This window comes from Hemiscyllium ocellatum, chromosome 12, assembly GCF_020745735.1.
Source record: "Hemiscyllium ocellatum isolate sHemOce1 chromosome 12, sHemOce1.pat.X.cur, whole genome shotgun sequence".
Lineage (NCBI taxonomy): Eukaryota > Metazoa > Chordata > Chondrichthyes > Orectolobiformes > Hemiscylliidae > Hemiscyllium > Hemiscyllium ocellatum.
In genome coordinates this window covers 98,712,552-98,736,629 of record NC_083412.1, presented here as the reverse complement: position 1 = coordinate 98,736,629, position 24,078 = coordinate 98,712,552, and the positions used below count along the sequence as shown (strand labels likewise).

The 24,078-nt window shown below is 41.9% G+C and overlaps 1 protein-coding gene across 3 annotated transcripts in view; it reads left to right on the top strand.

Moving 5' to 3' along the window:
- gbe1b (glucan (1,4-alpha-), branching enzyme 1b) overlaps positions 1–24,078 on the top strand; it is a 601,271-nt gene that overhangs the window by 252,544 nt on the left and 324,649 nt on the right. For all 3 annotated transcript variants that reach the window (XM_060833872.1, XM_060833871.1, XM_060833870.1), the window contains exon 4: positions 8,918–9,043. In XM_060833872.1, coding sequence (XP_060689855.1) covers positions 8,918–9,043 — 126 coding nt within the window. The remainder of the gene's footprint in view (positions 1–8,917; positions 9,044–24,078) is intronic.

The window sequence follows — 24,078 nt, the reverse complement described above, 5'->3', positions numbered from 1 at the left end:
TCCATCTGCTTGCTCTTATGAATGACATGCTAATTTCTGTTTTTGGGGTCACAGTGCACGCTTGTGACCTATAACTATTAGTTTCTTTAGCCAGAATCTGCAGTTTCTGTCAGCTGCAATCGATGGTTGTAGTTGTTATTACTTTTGTTTTGGACCTGTTTCATGTGAACCTTTGCCCTTGTCTCACTGAAATCCATCTGAAAGAAGCTCCCATGATGTCTTGCTTAATGACGGCCAATTGCAAATTTGTGGCTGGTTGCACTTTTTGTCAATGCATTTAGACAGTACTGTTGTGCTAAAGTTTCTTTCGTCTAGATTATCAGTATGCTGCAATAACCACTATTGCACCATGAGAAAGTTTATACAATGAGTAATATTACAACAAGACCTGTGGATCCAACATTGCGTTGTTCTCATTCATATGTATAGAATATGTTACTACATTGCTGACCAGGAAGTGCTTGGACTATATAACAATATATATTTGGTCCCAGAGTATTGCAGTTTCTGGACCTAATGGAAAAAGTTAAGGGGGAGTTGAAGTTGCCAAACCGCAGCAGGAATATTCTTCTGTTAGGGTCAGAAGGTGTTGTTTTGTCCCGACTCCAGAAACTTTAGAATGTAATCTAGACTAAATCTTCCAATGTAGCACTGAAGAATTGCTGCAACAAAATGGAGGGCTTCAGGTATTTGGACAATTGGACTGCATTCTGGGGAAGGTGGGACGTGTACAAGCAGGACGGGTTGCACCTGAACCAGAAGGGCACCAATATCCTGGGAGGTAGGTTTGCTAGCACTCATCAGGGGGCGGTTTAAACTAATTTGGCAGGGGGATGGGATCCGGACTTGTAGTCCAGCAAGTAGGCTAGCTGTTTGTCAGGATGTCCAAGGATGTAGGGAGGCTGTGGAGAAGGTAGCACTGACAGGGAATACTTGCGGACACAGATGGGTTCAAGTGTTTATACTTCAACGCAAGGAGTATCAGAAATAAGGTGGGTGAACTTAAGGCGTGGATCGGTACTTAGGATTACAATGTTGTGGCCATCACGGAAATGTGGGTAGATGAGGGACAGGAATGGTTGTTAGAGGTTCCTTGTTAGAGATGTTTCAGTAAGATTAGGGAGGGTGGTAAAAAAGGAAGGGGTGTGGCGTTGCTAATTAGAAATGGTATAATGGCTGCAGAAAGGCAGTTTGAGGGGGATCTGCCTTTGGAGGTGGTATGGGCTGAAGTCAGAAATAGGCAAGGAGCAGTCACCTTGTTGGGTGTTTACTATAGGCCCCCCAATAGCAGCAGAGATGTGGAGAAACAGATTGGGAAACCGATTTTGGAAAGGTGCAGAAGCCACAGGGTAGTAGTCATGGGCGATTTCAATTTCCCAAATGTTGATTGGAAGCTCTTTAGATCAAGTAGATTGGACGGGGTGGTGTTTGTGCAGTGTGTCCAGGAAGCTTTTCTAACTCAGTATGTAGATTGTCCGACCAGAGGGGAGGCCATATTGGATTTGGTACTTGGTTATGAACTGGGACAAGTGATGGGCTTGTTAGTAGGTGAGCATTTTGGTGATGGTGACCACAATTCTGTGACTTTCACCTCGGTTATAGAGAGAGATAGGTGCGTTCAACAGGGTAGGTTTTACAATTGGGGGAAGGGTAAATACGATGCTGCAAGACAGGATCTGAGGAGCATAAATTGGGAGCATAGGCTGTCAGGGAAGGATGTCGTTGAAATGTGGAACTTTTTCAAGGAACAGATATGACGTGTCCTTGATATGTATGTATCTGTCAGGCAGGAAAGAGATAGTTGTGTGAGGGAACCCTGGTTGACGAGGGAGATTGAATGTCTTGTAAGGAGGAAGAAGGAGGCTTACATAAGGTTGAGGAAACAAGGTTCAGACAGATCGTTGGATGGATACAGGATAGTCAGGAGGGAGCTGAAGAAAGGGATTAGGAGAGCTAAGAGAGGGCATGAAAAATCTTTGGCGGGTAGGATCAAGGATACCCCCAAGGCCTTTTATGCGTATGTGAGAAACATGAGAATGACGAGAACGAGGGTAGGTCCGATCAAGGACAGTAGTGGGAGACTGTGTATTGAGTTGGAAGAGATAGGATAAGTCTTGAATGAGTACTTTTCTTCAGTATTTACAAATGAGAGGGACCGTATTGTTGAAGAGGAGAGTATGAAATGGACTGGTAAGCTAGAGGAGATACTTGTTAGGAAGGAAGATGTGTTAGGCATTTTGAAAAATTTGAGGATAGACAAGTCCTCCGGGCCTGACGGGATATATCCTAGGATTATGTGGGAATCGAGAGGAAATTGCAGAGCCGTTGGCAATGATCTTTTCATCTTCACTGTCAATGGGAGTGGTACCAGGGGACTGGAGAGTGGTGAATGTTGTGCTCCTATTCAAAAAAGGGAATAGAGATAACCCCAGGAATTTCAGGCCAGTTAGTCTTACTTCGGTGGTAGGCAAAGTAATGGAAAGGGTACTGAAGGATAGGATTTATGAGTATCTGGAAAGACGCTGCTTGATTAGGGACAGCCAGCACAGATTTATGAGGGGTAGGTCTTGCCTTACAAGTCTTATTGAGTTCTTTGAGGAGGTGACCAAGCATGTGGATGAGGGTAGAGCAGTGGATGTTGTGTACATGGATTTTAGTAAGGCGTTTGATAAGGTTTCCCATGGTAGGCTTATGCGGAAAGTCAGGAGGCATGGGATAGTGGGAAGTTTGGCCAGTTGGATAGAGAACTGGCTAACTGGTCGAAGTCAGAGAGTGGTGGTAGATATTAAATATTCAGCCTGGAGCCCAGTTACAAGTGGAGTACTGCAGGGATCAGTTCTGGGTCCTCTGCTGTTTGTAATTTTTATTAATGACTTGGAAGAGTGAGCCAAAGGTTGGGTCAGTAAATTTGCAGACGATACGAAGATTGGTGGAGTTTTGGATAGTGAGGAGGGCTGTTGTCGGCTGCAAAGGGACTTCGATATTATGCAGAGCTGGGCTGAGGAGTGGCAGATGGAGTTCAACCCTGTCAAGTGTGAGGTTGTCCATTTTGGAAGGACAAATAAGAATGTGGAATACAGGGTTAACAGTAGGGTTCTTAGTATAGTGGAGGAGCAGAGGGATCTTGGGATCTATGTTCATAGATCTTTGAAAGTTGCCACTCAGGTGGATAGAGCTTGTAAGAAGGCCTATGGTGTATTCGCATTCATTAGCAGATGGATTGAATTCAAGAGTCGTGAGGTGATGTTGCAGCTGTGTAGGACCTTGGTAAGGCCACATTTGGAGTACTGTGTGCAGTTCTGGTCACCTCACTTTAGGAAAGATGTGGAAGTTTTGGAGAGGGTGCAGAGGAGATTTACCAAGATGTTGCCTGGAATGGAGAATGGGTCGTAGAGGATAGGTTGAGTGTGCTAGGCCTTTTCTCATTGGAACGGCGAAGGAAGAGGGGTGACTTGAGAGAGGTTTATAAGATGATCAGGGGAATAGATAGAGTAGACAGTCAGAGACTTTTTCCCCGGGTACAACAGAGTGTTACAACAGGACATAAATTTAAGGTGAAGGGTGGAAGGTATAGTGGGGGGGATGTCAGGGGCAGGTTCTTTACCCAGAGAGTGGTGGGGGGCATGGAATGCGCTGCCTGTGCGAGTGGAAGAGTCAGATTCATTGGTGACCTTTAAGCGGCAATTGGATAGGTACAAGGATAGGTGTTTAAACTAGGAGAAATGTTCGACACAACATCGTGGGCCGAAGGGCCTGTTCTGTGCTGTATTGTTCTATGTTTCTATGTTCTAATATTGAGATGCCCTTTTTCAGATGAGACATTAAATTGTTCTATAAGCATATCTATATGCAAGAATGGAGGAATATGGACTAAAGGCAGGCAACAGGGATTAGTTGATTTTGGCGTTATGTTCGGCACAACATTGTGGGCTTAGGGGCCCCTTCCAGGGCTGTGCAGTTCAATTTCAAAGAAGTGCAAGAGAGCTTTTCCCAGTTTCCAAGCCAATATAATTCTCTCAACCAATATTATAGACATATGTTCCCATTGGGACCTTGCTGTCTGCAATTTGGTTGCTGTGTTTCCCATAATATAGCGCAGTTAATTCTCCTATAACGCCGTAGTTGCGTTTCCATGCAACGCTGTGTTATAGAAAATCATGCAATACAAATAATGAGATGAATGGGGAAAACAGGGTTAGGAGCTAACCACCAAAAAATACCAATAAAAGTCAAAACAAAAGCAGTGGTTGGCCCGAACACAGTGTAGATATTACAGTCTAAATAAATGTTGACCTGTTTTAACTGACCTGTACTATTTTAGTGCCATTCATCAGTATCTTCAACTGATTACTTGCGATTGGCAACTATACCTGCTAGCTGCACTACATTCTAGCGTCATCTGATCCCACCCAATGGTAACACTGCACAAGTCAGATCCCAATATAAAACTTGCCTTGATAAATCAAGGGCTGAATCTTAATATCTTTCACTGGTGTCAGTTTTGTCAAGTTTTCAGAGTTTCACATCATGATGCTTGGGAACCACCATCATCTTATTTTACAAAATCCACTTGATTTATTACCTGCCCCGCCCTTTGGTGCCCCTCTCTCTCATTCTAGCACCATCATACCATGTGCCATTTCCAAAACAACTCACCACTTCCTGGATATCCCAGAATTGACCAATATCTGTGGTGCAGCACCACGTTTAAAAAGATATTGTGGACCCAGACAAGGGCTGTCAGACTGGAGAAGTCCTGCATGGTTCCTGACATTGGCCCTGGACGTGGTAGATAATGGAAAACTGGTGATTCTCTTTGTGGTCAGGGGCATGGAGATACTGCTGATGGGAATGGGAATGGTGCAGAAGTAGGATGTCCTTTTCTCCCAGGCCAGCAGAGGATGCCATTCTACTGGAACTACGTCAACCTGAAACAGGGTTACCATTCAGGCCATTGCAATCTCAACCATATGAAGGAATGCACAGAATGTAGGAAGAGGATCAAGACCTCCTCCACTCTGCCAGTTAAAGTGACACCACTTTCTCGTTGATACCTCATATTCACTCTATTTCTCTGATTGTACCTACCATTTCCTACATCTTCCTCAGTCATTCATCCTCACTAACATCTGACCCTGACTAACCCTGAAGCTCTTTTGCACAGCTTATTCGCCCCCTCAGCACATCTCCATGCATGCACCAAAAGTAACAGTGTGCCCCCCCACCTTTCTCTCCCTCACCCAGTATGTGTAGAGTTTCCTGACTCTGACCACCCTGAGCAGCTGACTGACCACGTCCAAGCCCCCATACTGGTTTTTATTTTGCAGTTGGTTACCATAGTAATTAGTCACTGAAACTGATTCACATGAGTCTACAGATATTCTTTAACATCTAAACATATTTTTTAAACATAAAAGGAGGGAAAATACAAATGACAAAGCCAGGTTCTCAACACTGTCCTTTTACGGCTAGTCAATTCCAATGAAACTTCACTCTCATCTCAACTCTCTAAGTTTTTAAATTAATAGATTACTCCCAGCTTCTGGTCCCCAGGCTGTAGATATTTATCGCGATGCTTTTTCAAGTCTACTGACACAACCATTTAGTGATACCATTCACAAAACTCTTCATGACGAAGCGCTCGAGCTGAATGGTCACGTGATCCAACATGGAGTCCAGTTCTCCATGCACCGTGACACCGAGTACTGGGGTTGAGAATCACATAGCAGCAAACGGAAGTTCATTTTATAAAAAAAAGGCGGCAATTCCCAAAACGCGTAACAGACAAATTGTGTTTGATAAACACATGCTATAGAAGAAATATATGTAGCGATGACTACTTCATTAGTTACAAACATTTTGAGAATTCTGAGGTCACTTCATGCCTGATTACATTTGAAACAATGTGTTCAAAGAAAAGAGGTTTTTTTTCAGCATTCTCTTATTTACATGCATTAGTTGCTTTGCAGCTCAGTGTTGTCCAGTACACGTGATTCTGCAGCACGATTTCATAGATAGAACATAGAACAGTACAGCACAGAACAGGCCCTTCAGCCCACGATGTTGTGCTGACCACTGATCCTCATGTATGCACCCTCAAATTTCTGTGACCATATGCATGTCCAGCAGGCTCTTAAATGTCCCCAATGACCTTGTTTCCACAACTGCTGCTGGCAACGCATTCCATGCTCTCACAACTCTCTGTGTAAAGAACCCGCCTCTGACATGCCCTCTATACTTTCCTCCAACCAGCTTAAAACTATGGCCCCTCGTGTTAGCCATTTCTGCCCTGGGAAATAGTCTCTGGCTATCGACTCTATTTATGCCTCTCATTATCTTGTATACCTCAATTAGGTCCCCTCTCCTCCTCCTTTTCTCCAATTTCTGTCCTCTCTATTCCTTTCCTGCATTCCTTCCATAGCTGTACCTGATCTCTATTTGGATTTGTCTCCTCATCCCCAATTTACATCTCGATGTTCCACTCTTCTGCTTTCCATTCAGGAACCACTCCACACCAGCCTCCATCTAGAGACACCCGGCAGCTCAGATAAAATTCCACAAGCTGTGTGGTACAGAAAGAGTCTATTTATCCAATGTATCTGTGCCCCTATCTGAACCTGCCCCACATTCCTACTGTCTCTTAAAAATAATATTTAATGTTTGCCCTTTTCCTTTACCATAATCATGTATCCTGATTAGTTGACCTTCCTGTTTCAGTGACAGCTTTCTTCTCTGTACTATGTTTCAATAGTGCTGAAATCCGTTATTTTCACAGGTAACCAATAATATATAATAAGGAAGAAAAATACTTAGCAGTCTGAAAAAATTATTACAATCAGTTTTCCTTTGTACTATTTCAACAATTAATAAGAGACAAATGTTAAAATTCGTATGCTTGTTGTAAGTATCAAAATCTCTCACAGTCGGTGTCCTTGCTCATCATTCATTTTCATTTTCTGCTTAAATATGCACTGGAGCAAATGTATTTTGATAGCGGTACTCTACTACATAAAAAGGTATTCTGAATGTGAGTGTTGTTGTACTTGTATGTTGGAGCAACTTACGATTAAGGGAACTTGAGGGTCTACAGTTGGAGGCATGCACACAATTTGAGGCTGTTGTCAGTTCAATAGATAGGGAAGGTACAAAAATCACAGAGGGATTTAAAAAACAGGATGAAATTGTTTTAAATCAAGCTATCAGATTGGGAGCCAAAATAGGTCAATGACAGTACTCAAAATACATGAGGGCATAAATGAGTTCACACTAAAAAAAAATCCACGATGGTCCAGAAACAATCAATTATGGAATAACCAGTTACACTAAGCTAGACCATCTGAGGCAGGCTGAATCTTAGACACAATGTTAATTGTCATCATGTTTCCAACCCAAAATTGCTGCTGCTGAGACAGTTGGTGGCAAATGTGAGAGAGAAGTAGCCTGTTCTTAGGGGTGGGAAATTCTTGGTGACATGTTGGAGATTGCTCTTCGCTGAGTCTGGGGATGGTAGTTCTTCTTCTGACATGGGCTGTGGGCATCGCTGGGTAGGTCAGCATTTATTGTCGTGGATTCATATGTAGGTCAGACCAGGTAAGGATGGCAAAGGATCAGTTAGACTTGAAACATCCGCTGTTTTCTCTCCTTACAGATGCTGCCAGACCTGCTGAGATTTTCCAGCATTTTCTCTTTTGGTTTCAGCTAAGGATGACAGATTTCCTTCCCTAAGGACGTTAGTGAACAAGAAGGTTTTTTTTCTGGCAATTGACATTAATTCCAGATTTTTAATGAATTCAAATTCCATCACCTGCCACGGTGGCATTTGAACCCGGATCCCCAGAATGTTGCCTGGTTCTCTGGATCAGTTGTCCCAACAATAGTGTCATTAGGCCATTTCTCCTCTGAGGTGGCTGAGCTGAAAAGGTATTCTCTGCTGCGGGTTGCAGAAGAGACGGTGGGTTGGAGAAAGGAAAGAGGTGTCTGCAGTGGTGTGACAAAACACAGTTTTAAACCTGTCAACAAATCAATGCCAACCGAATTAGAGCCAGGAAAATTTGAAACCAGTGAGGCAATTAATTGAAAGTAAATGTGGAATGTCTCTTCAGGCTGCATAAGTTCAGGAGCTACTGTATGAATGAAAATTTAGTAGGTGCTGTTGCTGTGAATTTTTAAGGCAAAGATAGATTCTTTAAAGCAAGGTTGTGTAAGTTTACCTGGATAGGTGGGAATGTGAAGTACTGAGATCAGTTGTGACTTTGTTGTATGGCAGAGCAGGCTTGATGGGCTACATAATCAACTACTGCTCCTAATTCGAATGTTTACATGTATTTTCTGAGTTTAAATCTAGAATTGAAATCTGAGATGTAGTAAACAGGGACTGCTTGATTTGGGTGTTGTATCTTTGTGACTTTATAATAGAAATGTATTAGCTGTAATCTTACCAGTCTGTTCTGAGTTTAGGGTGATTGTTTTCTTCTTGAGTAGAGACATGTGTCAGTTATATTTGGGGGAATAAAAGCTTTTGTTGCCAACTGATATCTGTTGTTTTGTTCCAACTTAAGTATGGTATCAGTGGACAGGAAATTAATACTTGGGGAAGATTGATGGTTAAGGAGATATAGTAATTCTTCAAATTCTACTCCTGTGAGTGTATGTCAATTCAAGTGTAGAATGTATTAATGACTATGTGACTGAATCACCGATTAAGTGAGTCGATGAGAATGAAAAAGAAGCCTCAAAAAGCTGAAACATCACACCCCCAAAATCAGAACATTTCCCTGAAGAAAATCTCAAAAACCCTAAAAATGAATAGTGTACAACATGTATTGTTTGACATTTAATCTTAAAGAGAACCCTGTTGTATTTGGCCAAAATAATTTGCAGCAAAAACAAATAATAAGAGTTTTATTTTAATCCTAAGGTGGTGATGGTGTGTAAAACTGGCCAGCAGCTATATCGCATTTCTCCCTGGGCACGCTATGTGATACGTGAGCAGAATTCCTCTACTTACGATTGGGTGCATTGGGATCCACCCCAACGATATGAGGTAAGAAATTGAACTTTGCATAACATATATCATTGCTTTTAAAAAATCAGCTGTGTAAGCAATGGAGGAAATTTCCATTAGTCAGTTAACACCAACCAATTGAAATACCTTGAACTGTATTTTGAAACATTAGTGCTTTGTACTCAGAGAAAGGATTTGGAACTGATTTTGCAGAAATTGACAGTAAAGCTCATTTTTACTTTCTCTTAAGTAGAGTAGCATCTTTGATTATATGTTTAGTTAATGTTGAAATTAGGATATTCTGTCTGAAAGGCTTTTCAAAAGCTTCACTACAGTGATATCTTGTTCAGACACTGACTTTAAATATATAGAAAGTCTGAAATACTTGGTACTTGCGTACATTCATTGGATAAAGCTGGAGATTCTCCATCAGTTAAGTATCTTTTTAAAAAAAAACAAAAGAACTGCAGATGCTGTAAATTAGAAACAAAAACAGAAATTGCTGGAAAAGCTCAGCATGTCTGGCAACATCTCTGAAGAGAAATCAAATTTCAGGTCTGGTGAAACAGTTCTGAGGGTCATCAGACCCTAAACGTTAACTCTGATTTCTCCTCACAGATGTTACCAGACCTGCTGAGCTTTTCTAGTAAGTACACTTTTAATTATTATTCATTTTAATTCTGCAAAAGAACTGCTCCATATCTGAATGTTTTTCCTCAAGTGAGGAATCTCATTCTTTCAGATTATAATTTTTGATGTCTTTGCTTTCCCCTTCATTCAGGTTTTTTTAGTCTATCTTTATTTCAATTTCTGTACCTGAGTTGATAAAGCATGGTGCTGGAAAAGGCACAGTAGGTCAGGCAGCATCCGAGGAGCAAGAGAGTCAACTCTTCAGGCAGGGCCCTTCTTTCGGACTCACCATATTCTGAAGAAGGGTCCTGTTCCAAACCTGCCTGAGTGTTTGTGCCTTTTCCAGCACCATACTTCTTCAACTCTGATTTCTCCAGCATCTGCAGTCCCCGTTGTCTCCAAATTTCTGTACCTGATTCAGCTTCAGATTTCTTACTGCTGTCGAACAGGGTGCAGCACTGTTTTCTCCATAATTTCAATCAAATCCTGTTTAAAATTCAACAGAAAGTCTGTTGACCTGTAACCTGAGTGGCACTTGTTCACAGTAATTGAGGACAAAATTGAGTCTGCCATCGTTTTCAAAAATGTGTCATGCACAGCCTATCTTGTTCATTCCTTTGTGTGATATGAGTATTGTTGGCAAGGCCAACATTTGTTGCTCGTCCGTTGTTATCCTTGAGGAATGATGGTAATTAAACTGAGAAATTATATCTTGTAAAAGCAATCCATTTGCACGACTCTAGTTGTGCTGATTCTTTGAAAGAGCTATCCAATAAGTTCATTCCAATTCTCTATCCCCAAAGCTCTGGAAATTGCTGTCTCATTTCATCAGTTTCTCTTTGGAGGTTACTTTTGAATCTGTGACCACCTGCTCTTTCAGGTGGGGCATTCCAAATCACAACAACCAGCTGTATTCAAAAACAATTATCCGCAGCATGCTTTTGGTCCTTCATTCAAGATTTACTCAAATATTTATCCTCTGGCTGCGAATGCTCCTCCTGCTGGAAGTGTTTTTCCATATTTAAGCATCACTGCACAAATCTACTACCAGGGAAAATGCACTTGATCTTAGCCACTTGCTCCTACACAAAATGAGTTTATAATTCATTGTCAAAAATTGGCCCCGTCTCCAATGATGAGAGTTGCAGTGATCGGTATTTGATTTCCCAGCCACGTTTTGTCATGAGTAGTGTTTCGGTATTTGCCATAGCTCATGGGGAAACAGATGCATATCAAGCATCGCAAATCAGTGAAATTCTAGCAGCAATACTGGATCGGTTTCTTTAGTTTGAAATTAAAGGAATCATATACCTGTCCTTTCTTCTTTAGCATTAATATTAGTTCCGGTTTATTGAACCAAGAGGCACTGGAGGTAGAGAACAAAGGATTATTGACCTTAACAAAAAAGCCTGCCTTTGCAGTTATTGCTGGTACATTTTCCTTTTACATCTTGAATCTGACTGCTCATGTCTCAGGGGAGTACAAATCTACTCCTGTCACGGTTAGTAAAAGTTGGAATGTAGAAAATCTTTCGATAGATTTATTATGGATCTAATGCAATTGACCATGTGCTTTGGATCAGTTTCAAACCTGGTAGAGAAGCATTTTATAGTTGGAATGGATTCAGCTTCTTGTTTAAGTGACAATGAAATTTTCATTACCAAAAAGTCCTTAGGTATCCTAGTCAATGGGTAATGGTGAAAATAGAATGTTTCTGAATAGTTTATGGATATTTGAACTATAAGTATGTTCTTTCCCACTTGTTACGTGGCAAAGAAATTATGTTAAATGATGAGCTATGTTGACCCAATTTCATGAGATTTGTCATTGACTATTAAATAAAACCTATAAACTTGGATGATGGTGCACAGAAGGATTATTGACCACCTTACAGTTTAAAGATTGAAGGTGCAAAAGTGGATTTGGGTAAAATGCACTAAATTGTATTTTAGTTTGTAATCCATTCTCTGAGGTATTTTGTTGCAGGTTAGTGACAAATGTTTCTCCTAGAGTGGAGGTGACATTGCAGTAGCAAACTGTCAGTTGTCTCTCTTCCCCTAGAGTACTGGTGTGAATGCTGTCCTCCCCTTGCAAGGTGCAGACTGTAACATTGACATGGCAGATGGCTGCCTTCAGTCCTCTTCTTTCACTGCCAGTGTCAGATCCGTTTCTGTCAGTTCTGTTGCCTGGAAAAAATAAGATTATGCTGTCTTTTTTCAGTCTGTTGAGTTTGAGACTTATTTAATACATCCAAATGCTTTCATATTCCACAGGGATTTTGGCATATGGCAAGTCCAGACTTAAATCATTATGTGCAATTGGCTCAGGCTGTTGCTTCTTTACTGAAGAAAGGTGGAATGAGAGGTGTTTTGGAAGAAAGGGGCAAGGAGAACTTCTGCCGTTAACTCCGAGGATTGATGGGGCACCAATTTATTAACCATCAGTCAGTTTATCAGCATGATCAAGAGTTCAGATCAAGAGGCCAGAAGATAGCCCTCCAGTTTTAGACCATAAGACACAGGAGTGGAAGTAAGGCCATTCGGCCCATTGAGTCCACTCCGCCATTCAATCATGGATGATGGCATTTCAACTCCACTTACCAGCATTCTCCCCGTAGCCCTTAATTCCTCGAGACATCCAGAATCTATCAATCTCTGCCTTGAAGACATTTAGCTTCCCGGCCTCCACTGCACTCTGCGGCAATGAATTCCACAGGCCCACTACTCTCTGGCTGAAGAAATGTCTCCGCATTTCTGTTCTGAATTGACCCCCTCTAATTCTAAGGCTGTGTCCATGGGTCCTAGCGTCCACCCTTTCCAAGCCATGTATTATCTTGTAAGTTTCTATTATGTCTCCCCTTAATCTTCTAAACTCCAATGAATACAATCCCAGGATCCTCAGCCGTTCCTCGTATGTTTAACCAACCATTCCAGGGATCATCCGTGTGAATCTCCGCTGGACACGTTCCAGTGCCAATATGTCCTTCCTGAGGCGTGGGGACCAAAACTGGACACAGTACTCCAAATGGAGCCTCACCAGAGCTTTATAAAGTCTCAGTAGCACAACTCTGCTTTTATATTCCAACCCTCTTGAGATAAGTGACAACATTGCATTCGCTTTCTTAATCATGGACTCAACCTGCATGTTTACCTTTAGAGAATCTTCGACGAGCACTCCCAGATCCCTTTGTACTTTGGCTTTACGAATTTTCTCACCATTTAGAAAGTAGTCTATGCTTTTATTCTTTTTTCCAAAGTGCAAGACCTCGCATTTGCTCACGTTGAATTCCATCAGCCATTTCCTGGACCACGCTCCCAAACTGTCTAAATCCTTCTGCAGCCTCCCCACTTCCTCAGTACTACCTGCCTGTCCACCTAACGTCGTATCATCGGCAAACTTCGCTAGAATGCCCCGAGTCCCTTCATCCAGATCATTAAGGTATAATGTGAACAGCTGCGGCCCCAACACTGAATCCTGCGGGACACCGCTTGTCACCGACTGCCATTCTGAAAAAGAACCTTTTATCCCAGCTCTCTGCCTTCTGTCAGACAGCCAATCCTCAATCCATACCAGTAGCTCACCTCGAACACCATGGGCCCTCACCTAGCTCAGCAGCCTCCCGTGTGGCACCTTATCAAAGGCCTTTTGGAAATCTAGATAGACCACATTCACTGTGTTTCCCTGGTCTAACCTACTTGTCATCTCTTCAAAGAATTCTAACATGTTTGTCAGGCACGACCTCCCCTTACTAAATCCATGTTGACTTGTTCTAATCAGATTCTGCTCTTCCAAGAATTTAGAAACCTCATCCTTAATGATGGATTCTAGAATTTTACCAACAACCGAGGTTAGGCTAATTGGCCTATAATTTTCCATCTTTTGTCTTGATCCTTTCTTGAACAAGGGGGTTACAACAGCGATTTTCCAATCATCCGGGACTTTCCCTGACTCCAGTGACTCTTGAAAGATCTCAGCCAATGCCTCCGCTATTTCCTCAGCCACCTCTCTCAGAACTCTAGAATGCATCCCATCAGGGCCAGGAGATTTATCAATTTTAAGACCTTGTAGCTTTTCTAGCACTTTCTCTTTTGTAATGGCAACCATACTCAACTCAGCCCCCTGACTCCCTTTAATTGTTGGGATATTACTCATGTCTTCCACTGTGAAAACTGATGCAAAGTACTTATTAAGTTCTCCTGCTATTTCCTTATCTCCCATCACTAGGCTTCCAGCATCTGTTTGAAGTGGCCCAATGTCTACTTTTGCCTGTCGTTTGTTTCTTATCTATTGAAATAAACTTTTACTATCATTTCTAGTATTACTGGCTAGCCTACCTTCATATTTGATCCTCTCCTTCCTTATTTCTCTCTTTGTTATCCTCTGTTTGTTTTTGTAGCCTTCCCAATCTTCTGATTTCCCACTGCTCTTGGCCACTTTATAGGATCTCTCTTTTTCTTTAATGCATTTCCTGACTTCCTTTGTCAGCCATGGCTGTCTAATCCCTCCCCGGATAATCTTTCTTTTCTTGGGGATGAACCTCTGTACAGTGCCCTCAATTATACCCACAAACTCCTGCCATTTTTGCTCTACTGTCTTCCCTGCTAGGCTCTGCTTCCTGTCTATTTTTGTCAGTTCCTCTCTCATGCCCTCATAATTACCTTTATTTAACTGTAACACCATTACATCCGATTTTGCCTTCTCTCTTTCAAACTGCAGACTGAACTCTACCTTATTATGATCGCTGCTTCCTAAGGGTTCCCTTACTTTAAGACCTTTTATAAAATCTGGTTCATTACAAAGCACTAGGTCCAGAATAGCCTGCTCCCTTGTGGGCTCCATGACAAGCTGTTCCAAAAAGCCATCCTGTAAGCATTCCATGAATTCCCTTTCTTTGGATCCACTGGCAACATTATTTACCCAGTCCACCTGCATATTGGAAGTCTCCCACGATCACCATGACCTTGCCTTTCTGACATGCCTTCTCTATTTCCCAGTACATGTTGCGTCCCTGGTCCTGACCACTGTTAGGAGGTCTGTACACAACTCCAATTATGGTTTTTTTGCCTTTGTTGTTCCTCAACTCCACCCACACAGACTCCACATCATCTGACGCTATGTCATTCAGTGCCATAGATTTAATTTTGTTCTTAACTAACAAGGCAACCCCACCCTCTCTGCCCACCTCCCTGTCTTTTCGATAAGTTGAAAATCCTTGGAGGTTTAACTGTCAGTCCTGACCCCTCTGTAACCACGTCTCTGTGATGCCTACCACATCATAATGAATGATTATGATCTGTGCCATTAGTTCATCTGCTTTTGTTATGAATGCTATGAATGCCTTAAGGCTAACTTTATCATTAGACATATTGGAAGTCATAAGATGTCCTAAGTTATCCTTCCTTTTGCTGTATTCCCAGTCTGCCTCGAGTTTAAATCTGCCTGCACGTATGCTATCCTGTTGCTTATCTTTCCATTTAATTCCATACTCTCTGTTGCTTTCACTTTCCCTTCTCCTCAACTCAGAAGTTTAAAGTCCTACTGACCACCCTATTTATTCTCTTCACTAGAACATTGGTACCTGATCGGTTCAGGTGGAGACTGTCCCAATGGTACAGATTCCCCCCGTTCCAAAACTGATGCCAATGCCCCATAAAGTGGAATTCCTCTTTCCCACACCAATCCCTTATCCATGTGTTTACTTCCCTAATTTTCTTATCCCTATGCCAATTGGCACGTGGCTCGGGCAGTAATCCGGAGATTATGACCCTTGAGGACCTTCGCTTCAATTTCCTCCCTACTGCTTGATAATCCCCAAACAGGTCCTCCATCCTAGTCTTGCCTATGTTGTTACTACCAACGTGGACCACACAACTGGATCCTCCCCCTCCCGCTCCAATATCCTTTCAAGCCGGTCGGAGATGTCCCGCACCCTGGCACCGGGCAGGCAGTACACCCTGCGAGACTCCCGATCTGGCTTGCAAAGGATACCATCTGTCCCCCTAATTGTAGAATCCCCTATAACCACAACTTGTCTATTTTCTCCCCTCTCTTGAATGGCCTTCTGCACCATGGTGCCGTGGTCAGCTGGCTCATCCTGTCCAGAGCCCTTTTCCTCATCCGTACAGGGAGCAAGAATCTCATACCTGTTGGACAAGGTCAAGGGCGGAGGCTCCTCCACTCCTGAACTCAGGTTCCCCTTACCTGCCTCACTTACAGTCACACTCTGATGTCCCTGATCACTAACTGAATGTGAATTACTTAATCTCCGAGGTGTGACTGCCTCCTGAAACAAAGCGTCCAGGTAACTCTCCCCCTCCCGGATGTGCAGCAGTGTTTGAAGCTCAGATTCCAGATCATCAACTCTGATCCAGAGTTCTTCCAGCAACCAACACTTGCTGCAGATGTGATCACTACCATTCACAATGGGATCAGCCAGCTCCCACATCATACAGCTACAGCACATCACCTGCCTAGCCATCTCTGCTCAGTTAATTACTTTGTTACATTGTACAGATTTGAGTTAAAATACTTTCTGATACCTCTCTGCTATAGTCTTTTCCTAAAAAAAATTAATAGATATCCAAAAAAAAGTAAATTTTTAACCAGTCACTGGTAAAGAAATAGAAAATCCTTACCTTAAAAAAACAGAATAGTTAAGGAGGTTAGAGGAGGAGGGTGGGTGGGAGATACTACAGTTTTCTCATGCATTTATTTGTCCTTGATGAAGAATATGACAAAATCAGTCAACTAATCATGAAGTCCTGCTTCTTGAAGGACATAAAGCTTTAAGACTGCATAAACAGACCATTCGGCCCATTCAGTCTGCTTTACCATTCAATGAGATGATGGCTGATCTAATAATTCTGAACTCCACTTTCCTGCCTTATCTCCATGACCTTAAATATCCCTACTAATTAAAAAATTGTCTATCTCAACATTGAATACACTTAATGACTCGGCCTCAATGGCCCTCTGTGGTAAAGAATTTCACAGACTCCCCCCTCTTGAGAAGAAATTCCTCCTCATCTCTAACGTGAATGTGTCTATGGCTTATTCTGAAATTACACCCTCTGATCGTAGACTCCCCCACAAGGGGAAACAACCGTACTGCATCTACCCTGTCAAGTCCTCTAAGAGTCTTGCGTGTTTCAATAATTCACTTCTTATTCTTCTTTATTCCATTGAGTACAAGCTCAATGTCTCTTCATGACAATCCTTCCGTACCTGAGGTCAACCCAGTGAACCTTCTCCAGGTTGTCTGCAGAGTGCTAGTGCCTCATTCCTTAGTTAAGGGCCTGAACTGTTCACAATATTTCAGCTGACTAATGCCTCATATAGGAGAAAGTGAGGATTGCAGATGTTTGATTAAATTACATTAGATTCCCTACAGTGTGGAACTAGGCCCTTAGGCCCAAAAGTCCACACCGATCCTCTGAAGAGTAACCCACACACACCCATTTTCCTCTGACTAATGCAGGTCTTTGGCCTGTGGGAGGAAACCGGAGCACCTGGAGGAAACCCACACAGACAGCTGCCTGAGGCAGGAATTGAACCTGGGTCCCTGGTGCTATGAGGCAGCGGTGCTAACAACTTAACCACTGTGTCACCCCTTGGAGATCAGAGTCAACAGTGAGGTGTTGGTGACATCTTTGGAGCAGAAACGTCGAGGTTTCTGAAGAATCCTGATGAAGGGCTGTTTTCAAAACATCGACTCTCCTGCTCCTCGGATGCTGCCTGACCTGCTGTGCTTTTCCAGCACCACACTCTAGACTAATGACTCGTATAGTTTTAATAAAACCTCCATTACTTTCCCTTTGAAATAAGGGTAAATATTCCATCTGCCTTCCCTATTACCCACTGAACTTGGATACTAGCTTTTCAGATTCATGGATGAGGACTCCTATATCCTTTTGTTTTGTGGCTTTCTGCAATCTTTCTCAATTTAAATAATATTCAGGTCCTATATTCTTACCAAACTGCATAACCTCACATTTCTCCACCTCATATTCTGTCTTGCAAGTTTTTGCCCACCTGTTTAACTTGGTTATAATCTCTGTCTAGCCTCTTTGTGTTATCCTCACCACTTGCTTGTTTAAAGTAAACTCAAAAAATCGTGAGGTATTTAGACAGATTAACAGAGGAGAAACTCGTTACGATCAAGCACAGATTTATGGTGAATGGCAAAAGAATGATGGAGTCATAGAGTTGTATAGTATGGAAGCAGACCCTTTGGTCCAACTTGTCCATGCCGACCAGATAGCCTTAATTAATCTAGTCCCATCTGCTGGCATTAGGCCCGTATCCCTCTAAACTCTTCCTGTTCTTGTACCCGTCCAGATGCCTTTTTAAATGTTGTAATTATACCACCCTCTACCACTTTCTCTGTCAGTTCATTCCATACATGCACCCACTCTCTGTGTGAGAAAGTTGCCCCTTGGGTCCCTTTTAAATCTTTCCTCTCTTTCCTTCATGACATAATGTAAAATGTTTTTATGCAATGAGTGGTTCTAACCTGGAATGGACTGCCTGAGAAAATGGTACAGGCACATTCAATTGTGGGCTTCAAAAGGAATTAAATAATTAATTAAATATTTCCCAGGGAGAAGGGGAAAGAGTGAGGGAACTGGATCTAGTGAAATGTGTTATGTCGGAAGTCAGTGAGGAGAAAGTGAGGTCTGCAGATGCTGGAGATCAGAGCTGAAAATGTGTTGCTGGAAAAGCGCAGCAGGTCAGGCAGCATCCAAGGAACAGGAAATTCGATGTTTTGGGCAAAAGCACCTTCAGTGCTGTCATCATAATTGGTAATAAAAATAAAATTGAACTTTGCTGGGGGCATCTATAAGGCACAGGTTTTGTTATTTGATAAAAGAATAAAAAAAAACAAGTGCATAGAAATAGAAAAACCTTTTCCAGCATGAACTGAAACATTATTCAGATAAAATTCGTAATCTCATGGTAAAATGTAGGTTGATTGGGAATAGTCAGCATGGATTTCTAAAGGGGCAATCACGTTTAACTAATCTACTGGGTTTTTTGAAGAGGTAACAGTCTCAGTAAGGGTAATGCTGCTGAGGTATATGGATTTCTGAAAGTTGTTTGGTACATTGCCGCACAACAGACTTCAGGAAATTTAAAAGTCATCGTATAAAAGGTGCAGTAGCAATGTGGATACCGAATTAGCTGAGGCTGGAGGAAAACTTGGCATGGAGCTTTTTTTAGGGATTGGTCTTGGGACCCTTCCTTTTTATACTGTATATTAATGGCCTGAATTTTGGTGTACAGGGAAAATTTATAGTTTTCAGATGATACTAAACTGGGAAGAATTGTAAACTGTGAGGCGGACAGTATGGAACTTTAAAAGGGCATTGATATGTTGGTGGAGTGGGCGGCCAGGTAGAAATTGAGGTTCAATGCAACAAGGTATGCAGTGATGCACTTTGGTCAGAAGAACAATAAAAGACTATAAATGAAATAGGGGCTACAATTCTACAGGGAGTACAGGAGCAGATAGACCTAGATGTACATGTACACAGACCATTGAAGTGACAGGAGAGGTGGTGAGAATAGTAGATAAAACTTTATTCATCATGGCACAGAGAACAAGAGCAAGGAGGTGATGTTGAACATGTATAAAACATTTGTTGGACCTCAGCTGAAACATTTTGTACCATTGTGAATGCGACATTATAGGCAAGATGTGAATACATTGGAGAGAGTGTAAAAGTGAATTGCAAGAATGGATCCAGGAATCAGAAATTTCAGTTATGAGGGTGGATTTAAAAAGTAGTCATTAGGGTCTGGAATGGACTGCCTGGAGATGTGGTGGAGACAGGTTCAATTGAGACATTCAAGAGGGACATTGGATGGTTATTTGGATCACAGTAGTATATCAGGATATGGGAAAAGGCAGGAGGTTGGCACAAGGGAATAGAACTGGTGCAAGCACATGGGCCAAATGGTTCCTTCAGTACTGTATCAATTCTGTGATTGTCTTTTCCTCTGCTTTCTATTTTTAGCAGAGACCCAGTTCACAGTTTATATAGCCCTTGAAAATCTAGTTTGCACCTGTCCGCTGCCTGGCGATTGGAACTGTGCAATGGTCTCAAGCTCTGGTTAACCAAAGTTTCATACAAGTTTATCACGCCTTTTCTACCTTCAATTCCATCCCTTTAGTACTTAGTTCCTTTGCTATGCTGTTACCAACTTGTGTCAGTTTTAGTGCTTGCCTTTGTATTCTGAAATCTCTTGGTTTCTTTACTGCATTAAGATTATTAATTTGCAGGTAATATTTTTCTCATCAAATATAGCACCTCTCATTTATCCATGCTGTAAACTAATTTGCTAAATTTATGTCTGTCCTGCAAGCTTATTTATGTTTTTATTTAACTTATTGAAGGTTTCCTCAGTTTTAACTGTCTCCACAACACCTCACACTCATTCTCAGACTGCCCCAATTTGATGATTAATGCAAATTTAGAAATTATGGATTTTTGATTCAAAAATGAAGTTGTGACTTGCACTGATTCTTGTTGGACACTATTTCCCATCTTGCCGCTGTCACTCATAGCTATCCTTTATTTTGACTCCGAGATGTCTTGTAGCCAGTGGTAGCCAACCTGTGCAGTAATTTGTCCGGTGGCTGACTTGCTCTGACCTTTACATTCATACGTTTGCAGATGACACTAAAATAGGAGGTATCATGGGCTGTGAGAAAGGTTATCAGAAACTGAAACTAGGGAATTGTGCCAAGAAATGGCAAATGTGATTTAATATAGATAAGTGTGAGGTGTTGCATTTTAGAAAGTCGAATCAAAGTAGAGGTTTCATGGTGAATAGTAGGGCCTTAAGAAGTGTCGGTGAACAGAGAGACATGTGAGTTAAGGTGCATGGTTCTCTGAAAGTGAAGTCACAGGTAGACAGGGCACACTGGCCTTCCATCAGTCAGGGCATGGCCTGAAATTGGGAAGTTATGTTGCAGTTGTACAGCACATTGGTGAAGCAGTACTTGGAGTATAGTATTCAGTTTTTGGACACCTTGCTATTGGAAGGATGTTATTAAACAGGAAAAAGTACAGAAGAAATTGATAAGGATGTTGCCAGGACTCAAGGGACTGAATAATAGGGAGAGGTTGGACAAACTAGGGCGTAGGAGCCTGAGAGGGGATTTTATAGAGGTGTATAAGATCGTGAGAGGCATGGATAGGGTGAATGTACTTAGGTCTTTTTTTCATGGTTGGGAAATCGAGGACTCGAGGGCATCAGTTTAAGTTTTGAGGAGAAAGAATAAAAGGGAACCTGAGGGATGACTTCTTTTCCACAGAGGGTGGTACACATATGGAATGAACTGCCAGCAGAAGTGGTTAACGCTGGTACATGAACAACATTTAAAAGGCATGTGGACAAATAGATGGATAGAAATGATTTAGAAGGATGTAGGCCAAGTGCAAGGAAATGGGGTTGGCGTTGATGGACACTTTGGTCAGCCTGGGCCAGTTTGGGCTAAAGGGCCTGTCTCCGTTCTGTCAGACTCTATGACACTGTATCAATACTCCTAAGAGTATGTTACTCCTAATATTGCATGTAATTCTGATCTCTTTCCTATCGGAAGGATGTTGTGAAACTTCAAAAGGTTCAGAAAAGATTTACAAGGATGTTACCAGATTTGGAGGATTTGTGATATAGGGAAATGCAGAATAGGCTGGAGCTTTTTTTTTCCCTGGAGTGTTAGAGGTTGAGGGGTGACCTTATAGTGGTTTATAAAATCATGAAGGGCATGGGTAGGGTAGATACAAGGTCTTTTTCCTGAGGTGGAGGAATTCAGAACTAAAGGGCAAGGGGGAAAGATTTAAAAGGGACGTAAGGCACAACTTTTTCATGCAGACGGTGGTGCGTGTATGGAATGAGCTGCCAGAGGAAGTGGTGGACGCTGGTACAATAACAACATTTAAAAGGCATCTGGATGAGTATATGAATAGGAAGGGTTTAGAGGGATATGGGCCAAGTGCTGTCAAATGGGACTAGAAGAGGTTAGAATATCTGGGTGGCATGGACAAGTTGGACTGAAGGGTCTGTTTCTGTGCTGTACATTTCTATAACTTTATGACTGTATAACTAGCTGAGAAATTGGCAAGCAGGACCTCAAAAGTAATAATGTCTAATTAATCCTACCACAGCTGAGTATAGAAATAGGACATTAAGGCAGATGAATTCATGGCTGGATAATGGTGTTTCTGGGAAGAAACTCTGTGTAATGCAGAGCTCAATAAACTCATAATTCATTCTAATGAGATAATAGTTAGCACCTTTTGTTCATCACAAAAACATTCATACCAAGATTTACATGACTTCAGGATGTCACAAAGTGCCTGATAGCTAATAAATTCCTTTGTGAGATGTTTCTTTTGTAAAGTAGTGAAATAGAGTAGCCAGGTTGAACATGGGATGCTTTTGCAGTAAAATGATAGTCTGATCCTGATCATGTACTTTTGGTAAAACTAAAGAACTGCAGGTGCTGGAAATCTGAAATAAAATCAAACTTGGGTCTTGCAACATCAGTGTAGAGAAAGCAGAGTTTACATTTAGAGTTTCACTGACCTTCCTTCAGAACAGTTTGCATCTATTTTAGGTATTGGTTGAAGAATAAAGTTTGAACAGGTCACTGGAGGAAACATGCCTATTTCTGAACAATGCAGTGGCTTACATTATCTAAAAGGGTAGATGAGACTCTTTATTTCATGTCAAATATGGAAGATTACACCATTCGCAGACCAGCAGTCCCTGAGCAGGGATCTGAATATTAGAACAAGTGAACACAATATATTTGACTTAAACAGCAACTCAAAGGAGGAGGCACTGGTAGAGAGGTTAGGGAAGGAATCTAACAGATCAACCAATTTCCTGGAACGGAACTCCAGGTATGAGGTTGAAGGTGCGCACTGGACCTTTGAGAGAGTGAAAGCTGTTTTGCACTGAGAGCTTGTAGGTACCTATCACGTGACTCACTAGCAGTCTCAGAGCGTCCTGGAAAATTGAAAATATGTAACATTTTGCTGTGAAACAAGTATCTGAGTTTTGGTTGCTATTTTGACAACCATTCGAATTTAGCCAATTAGTTTAAATTATGCCCAGGGATACTAAAAACCAATCCATTATGAAGCAAGGTGAGCTTTTCTGGGTATTTGGTTTAATTAATAGAAGGTTTCACTGCCGTGTTGTAACACCCCCAAACTGTTACAAAACGGCAGTGAACCTTTCTGCTATTTAAAGCAAACACCCAGAAAAGCTCACCTCACTTCATAATCTGTTAAAGTATGAGTGACAGAGAATGCCCAACTTCCACTATTTAAAGAAAACATATCAATTTATTCTTTAATTCTAAAAGTGAACATTAAACAACAACTATTTACAACTCTAAGCCTCCTTTCTCTTAAATGTTAGGTATCTGCCTCCAAATCTACAACAATATACTATAAGACCATAAGACAGTGGAAGTAAGGCCATTCGGCCCATCGAGTCCACTCCGCCATTCAATCATGGCTGATGGGCATTTCAGCTCCACTTACCAGCATTCTCCTCGTAGCCCTTAATTCCTCGAGACATCAAGAATCTATCAATCTCTGCCTTGAAGACACTTAGCGTCCCAGCCTCCACTGCACTCTGTGGCAATGAATTCCACAGGCCCACCACTCTCTGGCTGAAGAAATGTCTCCGCATTTCTGTTCTGAATTGACCCCCTCTAATTCTAAGGCTGTGTCCACGGGTCCTAGTCTCGTCGCCTAATGGAAACAATTTCCTAGCGTCCACCCTTTCCAAGCCATGTATTATCTTGTACGTCTCTATTAAGTCTCCCCTTAATCTTCTAAACTCCAGTGAATATAATCCCAGGATCCTCAGCCGTTCCTCATATGTTAAACCTACCATTCCAGGGATCATCCGTGTGAATCTCCGCTGGACATGCTCCAGTGCCAGTATGTCCTTCCTGAGGTGTGGGGACCAAAACTGGACACAGTACTCCAAATGGGGCCTAACCAGAGCTTTATAAAGTCTCAGTAGCACATCTCTGTTTTTATATTCCAACCCTCTTGAGATAAGAGACAACATTGCATTCACTTTCTTAATCACGGACTCAACCTGCATGTTTACCTTTAGAGAATCCTCGACTAGCACTCCCAGATCCCTTTGTACTTTGGCTTTACTAATTTTCTCACCATTTAGAAAGTAGTCTATGTTATTATTCTTTTTTCCAAAGTGCAAGACCTTGCACTTGCTCACGTTAAATTCCATCAGCCATTTCCTGGACCACTCTCCCAACCTGTCTAGATCCTTCTGTAGCCTCCTCACTTCCTCAGTACTACCTGTCTGTCCACCTAACTTCGTATCATCCGCAAACCTCGCTAGAATGCCCCCAGTCCCCTCATCCAAATCATTAATATATAATGCGAATA